The following is a 12,310-nucleotide window of genomic DNA, read 5'->3' as shown; positions in this document are numbered from 1 at the left end:
TTGACAGTTCCCCATACCCATATTTTGGAGATGTTGGCAGAATCAAACCCACACAAACAACCTCCACAATTTGAATCCAAGTCCCAGGAGCTAAAAGTATATGATATGATATCACATTAAAGGGATGCATTTAGGTCAATTGAAAAACGATGAAGGACTGAATCCCCTGCTTGAAAAAGAAAGGATTGCTGGTTGTCAGATGTATGGTTGAATCTTGTGGGTTCCTTTGTTACCTCCAGTGCACCTTAAATCCTGCAATGGTTGAGGACCTTTTACTTGTGTGTCTGCTGATGTGATGAGATCAAAATGATTACATATTGCATGCCTCCCAATGTACTTTACAATTAGTGGGGAACAGTGTCACTCTTAGATGCTCTTTATTGTCTAGTTCATAAAGCTCTTATGATTTCACATCACTAACTCCATTCTCTTTTTTTTTTAACAATAGCAACAATATAGTAGTACCAGTTATTATATAAATAACTGCAAATTGATTATAAATCAATACTACTTAATAGTAAGAGTGACTTACAGCCCAGTTGACATGTCCATACTCTACTGCAAATAAAAGAATCACTTGAATTAACGGGCACACAATATAGCAATATAAGTGTACTTAAAAACAACATATAGTTGAATGCTGAAACCAAAACTCAAAGAAAGATGTACTGGACTTATTTCTTTTTAGTGTGAAACGAGCATGCAGACTAGCTTTGTACCAGCTTGATGCACTTTTTTTGGGTTGCAAGGAGCCAATGTCTGTCCTTGCAGTGGCAGCACCAGGTACAAGTCAGAAACAAACTCTGGATGAACTGCTAATCCATTGCAGGGTCCAATAAAAATGTATTATGAGTAGTAGAAATAGCAGCTGAAGAAGATGTGGTAGAAGTAATAATGTTGTAGGTTAATTGATGTGATGGGCTGGTAAACTATCCATGATTGGTTTCTTCTCTCTGCCTTATGGTTCTAGGAGAGCATCCCTGGTGACCCTAAACATACAGATTACGCCAATTTACATTAGCTTTAAGTATTTTGACTTCATGTATTTAATTAATGAAAGTAAATGAATTTGAATTTTTACAAGAATATTTTGTTAGGAACATGGCTGGCTTTTATTATTTAGGAAGGTAAGCTGTGGCACATTTTTGTAGTAGAGTTGTTATGTGTGTGTGCTAGGCAGCATTGCGTCCCTAGATTGTTTTAAAAGCATATTTATCTATTCTTATTTCTTAAAATTAATTGTTTGATCACTTTAAAATTATTACTGAATGGATATATATTCAAGCTTCTTGTTTTCTTTAGCATTGCTGTACTTACCTGTGTGTTGTAAATGGAGAAATGATTTTTTTCTACTCTGGTTTTCCTTCAACGTGTCTAAGACATATGTTATTGGTGATTTGACTTTTTTTTTGCCTAGTAGCATTCCAATTCGTTTGACCTCAAGGTATCGTGACCTGAATGATTTTATTCTGTCTACTTCTTTTGTACATCATGATGTTTGAAGTCTAGTAAAATACTGAACCTGATCTTTATGTTTCCTAAACTGCTAATGAAATGTGGTAAATGTAAATATTTTCATGTGACACGTGTCTGCTCAGTCTCCGGCCTGGGTATTTGCATCTCACATTTGTTTTTATTCATTCCCTAATTCCACCTCCCCAAACCTATACAAGCCACCCATACCCGGCCTCACCCCGCCCCCTTTCTTTAATAAAAAAACACATAATGGTAATTTCTCCAGAGCTTCACAACTGGGTTCAAATTCTCGTCCAGGTACAACATTTGTGGATTTTATAAGCTATTCCCATTTTATTCCCCTTCAGGAACTACTTTTTCACCAAAAAAAACGTTCCAAAGCAGTTCACAGGCAACTGTAAATTGCTTTGATATAGCTGAGCGTACGTATGTGCTTTGGTGTAATCTACGATGGAATGGAGACTTGATTCCTGCCTTGTGCTCAACGCTAATGTGCTAAGCACTATCCCTCACTGGCTTTTTTCCCCTCAGACTACTCTGGTTTTTCTTCCACAGTCGGATGACATGCAGGTTAGGTTAACTGGAGACGCTAAACCAACCCTTTACGGGTATGCACTAAAAGCATCTAGCGCTTGAGTTGGTCTTCGCCGTTGACTTCTGAACCGGAGGACATGAATTAGATTAAGCGGTTCGACGATGGATGTAATTCAAAATCGTAAGAGGTTACTATATTACCATGGTACACACAAAGTTTATCTACAGTAGAAACAGATGATGTTCAGTTCAATTTAAGTTTTATAGTAGCCTGAAGCACTCCCTTCTTTCTATTTCTAGTTGCGTAAACTGGACTCTGGGGTGTCATGCTGTGTCTGTGCAATAGCAGATTCTGTAGGATCAGACTAAAAGCTTGCATACAGTTTAAGCGAAACTTTTAGTAAAGGACTTTGAACTGAAATTTTCAAGTCGAATTAAAATCTTTAGAATTTACACTCCATTTTTTATACAAACCGTAATACACAATACGACAAGATTAGTAACAATAAAGATCACTTAGCAGTTTGTTTCTTGCTAATGCCTCTTAGAAAGTTAACTTATTTGCGTCGCCAACAAAGATGTTACTCAAAAACATACACACATATACACATATATACACTCAATACATCAAATAATAATGCTGCTGTCTCTTTAGCTGATGACAGCTTTCGTTATCCTTCACTTACCGGCGACGGTGTGCTCTTTTCTTCCCCAGTCATTTTCTGAAACGCGCCTTCACCCTGCCGCAAAACCACAAAAAGAAATTCCTGCCCCGGCCGTCTGTGAGCCAGCAGCCAAATTCCTGGAAGTTTTCCCAAAGATTGGAGCTCTTGCCTTGTCCGTATCAGAAGAGCATTCCCGTCCTCCAGATGTTGGCAGCCCACTCTCTCTCTCTCTCTCTCTCTCTCTCTCTCTCTCTCTCTCACTCTCTCGCACTCCTTCTCTGTGTCCCAAACTCGCGTGCGCGCGCGCTCGGGCTCGCTCAAGCACTTGTTTGCGTGTGTTTGCCCGCGCTGCCCTCAAGCGTTTCTTAGGAATGCGAAACAGCTGTAAGGCGCTCCAGGTTGCGTGCTGTCTGAAGGCAATGGCTGAAGTCCAGTTTCCGTCGAGGAGATCCACGAAACGTCCTTATCGAGGAGGTGTTAAAGGGAAGTTTTTCCACTTTGCATTAATGAGATTAGTTTTTTTTAAGTGTCGTTTCTCTTTATGCCCTTCGCTGCTAGTTAACAATCGAAAACATAATTATAGATAACATGTAACATTTGGAAGCTAGAAACACTGACAGCCGCAGGAAGGATATTGAAGAAATAAAATAAACCGTTGGGGACTCTTTTGTTTTAGAAGAGGATTTTCCGATCGGACGGCGCTATTTTCAATGGGATGGAGCTCTTTATATCGCTCGTTGTTATCATCAATGATGTGTTGGAGTGGCAGGTAACTTCATCCACGCCCCATGTCGATATATTTTAACCTGCCTGTCACTCATATACTGTCCTTAGTTTCACTTTAAAATTCTCTAACTTTATCAAGTAATCAGTTTGTAACAATCTCACTTCAAATATTAGCCAAGCAATGTTTATTTATTAACATCTTAAAACATGATTTATTTGAATCACATACCAATGAATGACCCCATCGATTCAGAATGCTGCAGTGGGAATAATAATAATAATAATAATAATAAATAATAATAATAATAATAATAATAATAATAATAATAATAATACATTTTATTTATATAGCGCCTTTCCCATGCTCAAGGCACTTACAGAATAAATAAAGAACGGCAGAATATACAGTATATAGCATTGTACAAACCAGATAAATAAACAAAGAAGATTAAGACAGTAAATTCTGAAAAAAAAAAACAGACAACATAATTGATGGTCTCGCACACACATACAGGTTACATGAGCATCTTGACAGAGAAGTAAACTGAGAGAAAGGTAATAAAGTCAAGTAGAGCTAAAAGCCTTCCTGAACAGATGAGTTTTGAGTTGTTTTTTAAAAGAATTCATGGAGTCAGCTGACCTGATTAATTTTGGTAGGTCATTCCAGAGTCTGGGCGCTATACAGCTGAAGGCCCTGTCACCCATGGAGTGTAGATTAGTGACGGGCACAACAAGATTACCAGAATCAGAGGACCTTAGTGGGCGGGCAGGCACATAGTGATGGAGAAGGTCACTGATGTAGTTTGGCGCGAGGTTATTTAAAGCTTTGTAGGTTATTAGTAGGATTTTATATTCGATTCTGTAGGACACAGGGAGCCAGTGAAGGCGGAGCAGGATGGGTGTGATGTGCTCGCTGCTGCTGGTTCGAGTAAGGACTCTTGCAGCTGAGTTTTGAATAAGCTGGAGCTGTGATATAAGATTAGAAGGGGCACCTGCCAGTAGGGAATTACAATAATCGATGCGGGATGTGATAAAAGCATGGACAAGTTTCTCAGCATTAGAGAAGGAGAGGAAGGAGCGAACACGGGATATGTTACGGAGGTGAAAGTAAGAAAGTTTCTTAATGTGATTTATGTGGGCGGAATAAGTGAGGGAGGAGTCAAAAATGACACCAAGATTTTTTACAGTAGAGGCAGGTCTGATGAGATCACTGCCAAGATGGACTGGGAAGGAGCTCATTTTATTAAGTTGCATTTTAGTCCCAATTTGCAGGAGTTCAGTTTTATTGCAATTTAATTTTAAAGAGTTCTGCTCCATCCAGGTTTTAATTTCACTAAGGCAGGTTGTGAGCTGAGAAAGCTCTGATGAAGTTCCACTTTTAACATTGAAGTAGAGCTGAGTATCATCTGCATAAAAATGATAACCCAAAAAGCCCATGTTACATTAAATTTATTGAATGCCTTCACTGCTTAAACCTATAATGGCCAGCAAAGCCCTGCTTGCCACAAGGTGGGAACCTGTTCAACTAATGAACCCCCATCACACCTCCCCCCACTGGCTTAAACATTTTTGCCGCCTAATCCACCTGAAACTCAGCATACCAAGGTAATCCTTAGGAAAGAGGGCCTATTGTTTGTCTGAGAAGTGGGACCCTTGTCAGGTCCTCAAGGGTCTGGAAGGATTTCCATGTCACTGTATTACATCTGCCAGTTACAGGGACTTGGAAGTGTTCTCTTTGTATGCAGTGTCACTAGTACTGTCTCTGTGTGAAAACAGATGGAGCAATAAAACTGAAATCACCCAGCAGCTCATGACGTGTTGACCCAAGTGGACACTCACTCATGATGGGATGGGGTGAGAGGATGCACATGTCTGTGTTTTTGTTTCCATTCAAACTCTCTATATAAACATCTTCACAAAGCATTAACAATGCAAATAAAATGGTGAATTAATGTTAGAAATTACAGTACAAGATCCACTACATGATAAATAAACAAAAATTAAACAAACATTTTAAAGCCTGTTAAAGTAAACAACAATCCCAGAGGGTATATGAGACAAGATTTTCAGTACAGTACTTTCTGACAAAAGTCAGTCAGAAAGTAAAAATGACAGCTGAGTTAAAGCCAAAGGGAAATTTGTGACCTTTTTGAATCTGACCACTGGTGGACCTTGACAGATAAAGCTAGGGGGAAAATTATAGAAAAGCGAGGCCAGAAAGCTAAATGAGCAATCACAAAGAGCTGCATTATTTTCCAGCTCCCTAGCACTGCATTGCTGCTACCCATCTAACAAACAGCGACTCATACCATGGTGCATTTGAACATCTGTCTCACAGAGAATAACTACATTTTCAATATCAAAGTAGTGCATTCTTTTGATAAAGTATTGAACTGGGTTCAAATCTTCCTACTGACACTGTGTGGCCATGAGCAGGTCACCTGACCTGCCTGTACTCCAATTGGAAAACCAAAAGAAATGTAACCAGTTGTACCATAAATGTTGTAAGTCTCCTTGAATAAAGGCGTCAGCCAAATAAATATATGTAAATGTAATGTAAATGTATAGTAACTATTCATATGTTTCACACACAAATAAGTATATAGTGTATGAATCTATGTATACACAGTATGTACAGAATAAAGGGTTTGCTCTCTAGTTGTAATTAAAACCAGAATGAATGCCACTGATATAGGAAATGTGGCTTTGTTATAAATAAGCAAAAAGGAAGGAGTTAACACCAGGAGTAAGTGCCAGATTAATTAAAGGATAGGACTAGCCCATACTGTATCTCAGTACCGCAAAAGAACTTCTTTTTCTCACTTCCCATATTTCTTTCACAGATCCTCCTCCTCCTCCTATAACCATTATTTCTCCTACCTTTTGAGTTTTGTCTAAACTCATTAAGACTTGGATCAGAACTGGCTTTTAAGTCCCAGCACAAAATCACTTCTGGATTTATCCTCAAAACCACTATTGGAGTCATTAATGCCACATAGAAACTAATATGTCTAACTTTTCTTTAATGAAGCAGACAAATCCAGGTAGCTTGTTCATGATAAAAGGAAGCAGGGGTGCATAAATAACCAAATGGGCCTCCCTGCTACCACCTATCAGACTGAGTGGCTTCCGCAAAATTATCCTTTAGCCTCCTTTGGCACAGTTCAGTTTCTAAGACTCTGGAATAAATACTTCCACTTCCACTGCATCTGTTATATCTAGCATACTGTACCTAGAACATACTTATGATAGTCCTTCCATTTACATTTTTTTATGATCCATGAAATGCCTTCCTGGCTCCTTTTCTCTATTCACTTCTGGACTTGACCTGCTACTTTGCTACAATGTATATATATTGACACTGGTTGCTCCGCTAGCTTAATGACGAATGCATTGGGATGTAAGTTTATTTAACACTAGACAAAGAGCCCGTTTCAACAACGTAAGATGAAACGGGCACGAGTTTGTGTCAGCAGTGTATGAAGAACAAATGATAAGTAACGAATAAGTTGTTTTGTAATGAATGTAGTCCGCTTTACTCATTACTGTACAGGCTTGTGCTGTTAATTGATGAATTTTCCAGGCCTATAGTGTAATATTGAATGATGAATGTTCCAGTACAATATGGAATAGTAATAAGTATAAGCACCACAAACCTGATATAGGTGTATTGAATGAATGCGTAATTGAATCAGAATACGTAATTAGGCCTCAAGCTGTAGTCGAAATCGCCTTTCAGGCCTCTAGAGCTTTAATCGAAGTCGCCTTTCTCTGAATTTTTGCGGCCGTAAATCCGCCGCCCGCCGCGATGTTGGGGTTGGATGTTAGTCTCGTAAGGTTTTTCGGGCAGCTGCACAGAAGGTGACTGTGCATTTGGCTTCGGACGTGCGCAGAAGGCGACTGCGCGTTTGGCTTCGGACGGACGTGAGTGAGTGAGTGAGTGAGTGAGTGAGTGAGTGAGTGAGTGAGTGAGTGAGTGAGTGAGTGAGTGAGTGAGTGAGTGAGTGAGTGAGTGAGTGAGTGAGTGAGGAGGCAGGTGAATTATGTATTAAGATGAGAGGGCACTAAAGATTGTCTATCTGTCTGTCTCAAGGACAACCACAATAGAAATTTCTTAACCCTTTGCGGTCGTTAGGCCAGAAAACTGGCCTTAGTAAAAAGTGCGCTATAGGTCGTCAGGCCACTGCTGGTGGCCCTGCAAGTTTCTGACCGATTTGCACAGTCGCCTGGTCGAGAAAAGTGGCCTGTTATTCCTACATGCTTGAAAAAAAAAACTGCTGTAATTATTGGCGTTTTTTCAATAATTAATTACGACTAATGTAGCGTGACGTTGAAAATTAAATACGACTGCAAAGGGTTAAGGCTTCAGTACCCTCCTCTTTGCTGATTGGAAATACTTGGCACAAAGTCTGGAAGTAAGGAAGGTCCTAACTGTTTACCTGGAGAAGTCCAGACAGCAGTTCTGTCAAAATTTCCTCTCCACTCCCATCTAAAGAGCCAGCAAAGCACTTGCAATCAAAGGCACTTATGTTTGAGAGTACTTAGTGTAATTAATCCTCAAGAAGCTCAGATAAACCACAAATAAGACCGAGAGGTAAGTTCACACACCCAGCAAAGTGCCCTGGAGTACAAATATTCTTAGTAAAAAAATTAAAATACTATTCCAGGGAGAACACTCTTATGTATGTACGTTAACTGCCCTCTTTTTCTGTATTACCTGTCCACAGTACATATGGTTTACAGTTCAGTTCCATGGTGTCTATGTTCGAGAGATTGATTGTGGGTTTAGACAAACATAAAATATATTTACTCCCTTTTATTGTCTGCATATATTGTGAAGATCAAACAGTTTTTAGTAGTCATATAACAGTGCTTTACTTAGTGGCTGAAAGATGGAATTTCATTTGTGTTAATATGTCCAGAAAATCTTGGGCTACCCAATCTAACCATTGGTATACTTCAGAGCTGGCATGGAACAGCCTATGCAACAGAACGGAGAACAAAGTAGGAAAGGGTGCTGAGCTTTTGGGTTGGTATGAGGTAAGGGTAGGTGAAGAAAATTAAAGGTAGGAGGTTACAGGAAATTCTCTGGTCATTTCCAAAAAAATATTTCCATTCATGTCAAATGCTGTATACATTTATGTAAGTTTAATTAAGTCATTATGTAATAAACTGGTATACCCTTTCTTTAATATACACCTCTCTGGGAAGGTGCTGAAAAAGGTTTATAGCTTATACACTATGATTCTTTAGGAAGAGTCAAACTCCTGAGGTGATAATATGCTGCAAAAGTGGAAATAAAGAATATGTCAATAGCCTGCCAAAGTGTGCTAGACACCTTGTGTGTGACTACATACCAGCATGACACTCTCTGCTTTTATGTATTTTTGTATCCTAGACACATATATTCAAGAAATTTATTCTCAACACTCCACTGTTTATCTAGAGCTTGACAGAGTCACAGTAAGATGTTTAAAAGTCTGCCTTGGCAATTCTTTTATAAGTAAAGTAAAAGTCTATGTAGACATCTCTCATCACAGTAAACCCAACTTATACTCCACACCATATAGCTCTGATGGCTTAATTTAATAAAGACCTCTTACATATTTAAAATACAGCTGAAAGGATACTAAAGCAAAATAATGTATCGTTTTATACAGCACCTTTCATGGTGAACTACATCTTAAAGCACTTTACATATCATGGAATGCAGATGTGTGGACTTTGTTAGCTGACTTCTTCAGTGTTGTTGAATGTGAGCCTGAAACCTGGTGGATTCTACTACAAGAGTTTAGCAATAAGAATGACTCAACCCACTACAGACAGGTGGACCATGAATTGCAGAAAGAGATTACTGGGAGATTACATTTTTACACGAAGGCTTTGGATGTTGGGCTGCTTTTTTTTAACTAAATCACATGTTCTAAGTCAATTTAGAGTCAATAGTTATTGAAGTCCATAGAAATAAGGAAGAACACCATTGACTGCAAAAATATAGCATCTTCCTTTGTACTATCATGAAATTCAGAGCATTTAGTTCCAGGACATGGATTTTCAGTGCCATAGTAAAAACTATAGAACTTAAAGGAATGAACAACAAAAAGAAAAAGGAAGAAAAGTGATCAGACTTACTTTTCGGTTTTTAGTACTAGCTTTAATTATTGATAGGCAATACCACAAAATGAATTGATGGAATTAATGCAGATGGGTGGGAAATAAAATAAAAAAGAAAAACAAGAGAGAAATGCTGTAAAAAACATAGTTCCTTAAATGCTCAGTGCAAACATCTCATAAAAACAAGTCCTATGAAAACATTTATTCCTGTGTAATGTAAATGATTTAGACAAGTATTTTAACATAAAAAATACATGTCAATTCTCACTCTTATGTATCATCTAAACTTATTACTATCAATTAGGTACTCTTCTGTTGCCAAGATATTTTAAGGCTTTTCCAAATGTCTCAGTATTTTCCTTTTATTTACCTTGTCTTAAATTGTTTTGTAATCTAACTTTGTTAACTTGTGCTGCCTTGCTGTAGCAATCCATATGAAAGACATCCCGTAAAATGTATCCCGTGGAGGTTTTCTGTTGCTGTAGCCAATCTGCTTAGTCCAAATTGTTGTGTTTTCAGAGATGCCCTTCTGCACACCACAGTTTTAAAGAACAGCTATTTGAGTATTTCTGACCTTTCTACTAACTTCAGCAGGTCTGGCCATAAAATAAGAGTGACATATTGATTGATAAGAAACAGATAACTAACAGGTAGGTATTTTTTGCTACATCACAATTGTTTGCCAGTAAAGAGGATATGATTACATGAGAACATGAAATAAGTTTTCAATATATAAAAAATCACAAATGCTGCATAGTTTTAATCACACCTTCACGTCTGTTGGATTATAGAGCTACCCTGATACTATGCATTCCGTCGTATTTTTTAAAGGTTCAATCAAGTGCCAACACAGCGATTACTGCAGACATCTGCACAGTGCAGACACTGAAAGGAATGTAAATTGCCTGACCTTTGTAGTTGAAACTTGCCAAGAAAGTCACTAAACAGAGAAGGATCCAAAAAGCAAGAACCTTCACACTTGTAGTGAGGAGGTCACAGCAGAAGGCAAAAGTCAAGCGGATATTAATATAGGAGACAAAAAAGCATAATGTCCAAAAAAAGCAAAAGAATGACTGCATTGCGCTACAAATTATTTAAATAACTAAGACCAAGCTAATTAGCCAGTTATTTTTCTTGACACCTCACAAAGGATAAGCTGTCAAAACATTCTGTTCTCAGATTTATTTTTATTTTTCAGCCTGGAATTAACTTTCACATATTTTGCCATTTTACAGATACATGTTAACACAGATTTATTTTAAAAGTTTTACTAGGTGGCTAACTAATACATAAAATAGCCCTGCTTGTCAATTATTTTATTATTTTTTATTGTGCCTTGTTATTGTGCACATAATGATTTATTGATTTAGTGCCTGTTCTGTGTTCATGTGTGCTCTAATTAAAATTAAACAAAATATATTTAAACAAAAAGTGCAATATGGATTATAAACTATGTATACTGTATATTATATGTGTGCGCACACTGGGGATAGCTGAAGGGCTCCAGTGACTGTAGTTATACTGCCACACCAGTGGTTGGCATTGTGTTTTAATGCCTTTCTCTCTTTTCTCTCTCTGCAGACCAGATGATTGACAGCTATGACATCACAGATGTCATTTCCTGTCTCTGTCTACCTGGACCTGCCTTTACTTCATCCTTCACTGAAAACCAGAAGCTCTGCCATCTTAGCTATTTCCATTTTATCTCTTGTCTGAAAAGACCATTCTTGTTGTTTATGTAAATTTCCCTTGCAAACCAGGTATACAAGATACTGGGTTGGACCCCAGATCTTTTTCTGTTGTTGTATCACTCTGTTACAATATGTATATACATACATACATATATATCCTGTGTAATTAGGTACGTATGTATATATATATATATATATATATATATATATATATATATATATATATATATATATATATATATATATATATATATATATATATATATATATATATTGTGGTGGACGGCCAGGACGCCCCTTTGACACTGGGTCCGGGGGATCAGCCATGGGATGCACACTTCGTCCCCCAGAACACATGGTGGCAGCCCTCCTGTGTTACATAAGGGTCACAGGCATGGGACTTCAGGGCTCAGCCCTGTTGGGCTCTGTGGACACCACCGGGTTGAGCTGCACGGCTTAACAAGACCATGTGGGCTGTAATGCAGCCACACCCGGAAGTGCAGCCTGAATTAGGTTAATTATCACCTGAAGCACTTCCGGGTGGGCTATAAGAAGAGCCTGCAGCCACTACTCGAGGCGCCAGTGTCAGAAGGAGGAGATCAAAGCTGCTTAGGAGGAATAGAGAAGAAAGAAGAGTGTTTTTTTTGGTGTTTTTCCTTTGATGTGTTTTGGGGACTGTGTAGGGCCTGTGGGACATGGGGAAGATGTGCCCCATGGCTGAAGACAAAAATAAAATCTTTTTGTTTATTTGTATACAGGCCTTTCCTGTCAGTATGTGTTGGGTCGCCAGGAGAGAGCTTTTGCCACAATATATTCAGTGGAAACTTTATTTGATACACCTGTGAATTATGTGAAGTACTGGAAACATTCTTTGGTCATCTCTGACTTGGTAATACCATGCAGCAACCACACATGTAGCCTCATCCCAAAGGTACTTTGTTTGCCAAAGATACAAGTATTGTGCTTTTGAAATCAGCTTCAGATGATGTGTGCCTTATGACAAAGTGCAATTAAACGGCCTGAAGTATCCATTTGAAAAAGGCTAAAGCATTTCAAAAAGAGATATGTAGGATCAACAGCAATTCTTTGGTGTGCTGTGGCATT

General features: G+C 38.3%; 1 protein-coding gene across 8 annotated transcripts in view; it reads right to left on the bottom strand.

Moving 5' to 3' along the window:
- Positions 1 to 2,932, bottom strand: part of phldb2b (pleckstrin homology-like domain, family B, member 2b) — a 313,692-nt gene extending 310,760 nt beyond the window's left edge. For 2 of the 8 annotated variants that reach the window (XM_051926503.1, XM_051926505.1), the window contains exon 1: positions 2,697 to 2,928. In XM_051926503.1, the coding sequence (XP_051782463.1) occupies positions 2,697 to 2,729 (33 nt within the window). In that variant the 5' untranslated portion in view covers positions 2,730 to 2,928. Of the gene's footprint in view, positions 1 to 2,696 lie in introns of all 8 variants that reach the window. The other 6 variants (XM_028799479.2, XM_051926507.1, XM_051926504.1 and 3 more) reach the window with 5 other exon arrangements.
- Positions 2,933 to 12,310: the final 9,378 nt, after the last annotated feature.

The sequence above is a fragment of the Erpetoichthys calabaricus genome, chromosome 4, assembly GCF_900747795.2.
Source record: "Erpetoichthys calabaricus chromosome 4, fErpCal1.3, whole genome shotgun sequence".
Classification (NCBI taxonomy): Eukaryota; Metazoa; Chordata; class Cladistia; order Polypteriformes; family Polypteridae; genus Erpetoichthys; species Erpetoichthys calabaricus.
The sequence above is the reverse complement of the archived record's forward strand: the minus strand, read 5'-3'. Positions and strand labels throughout refer to the sequence as shown.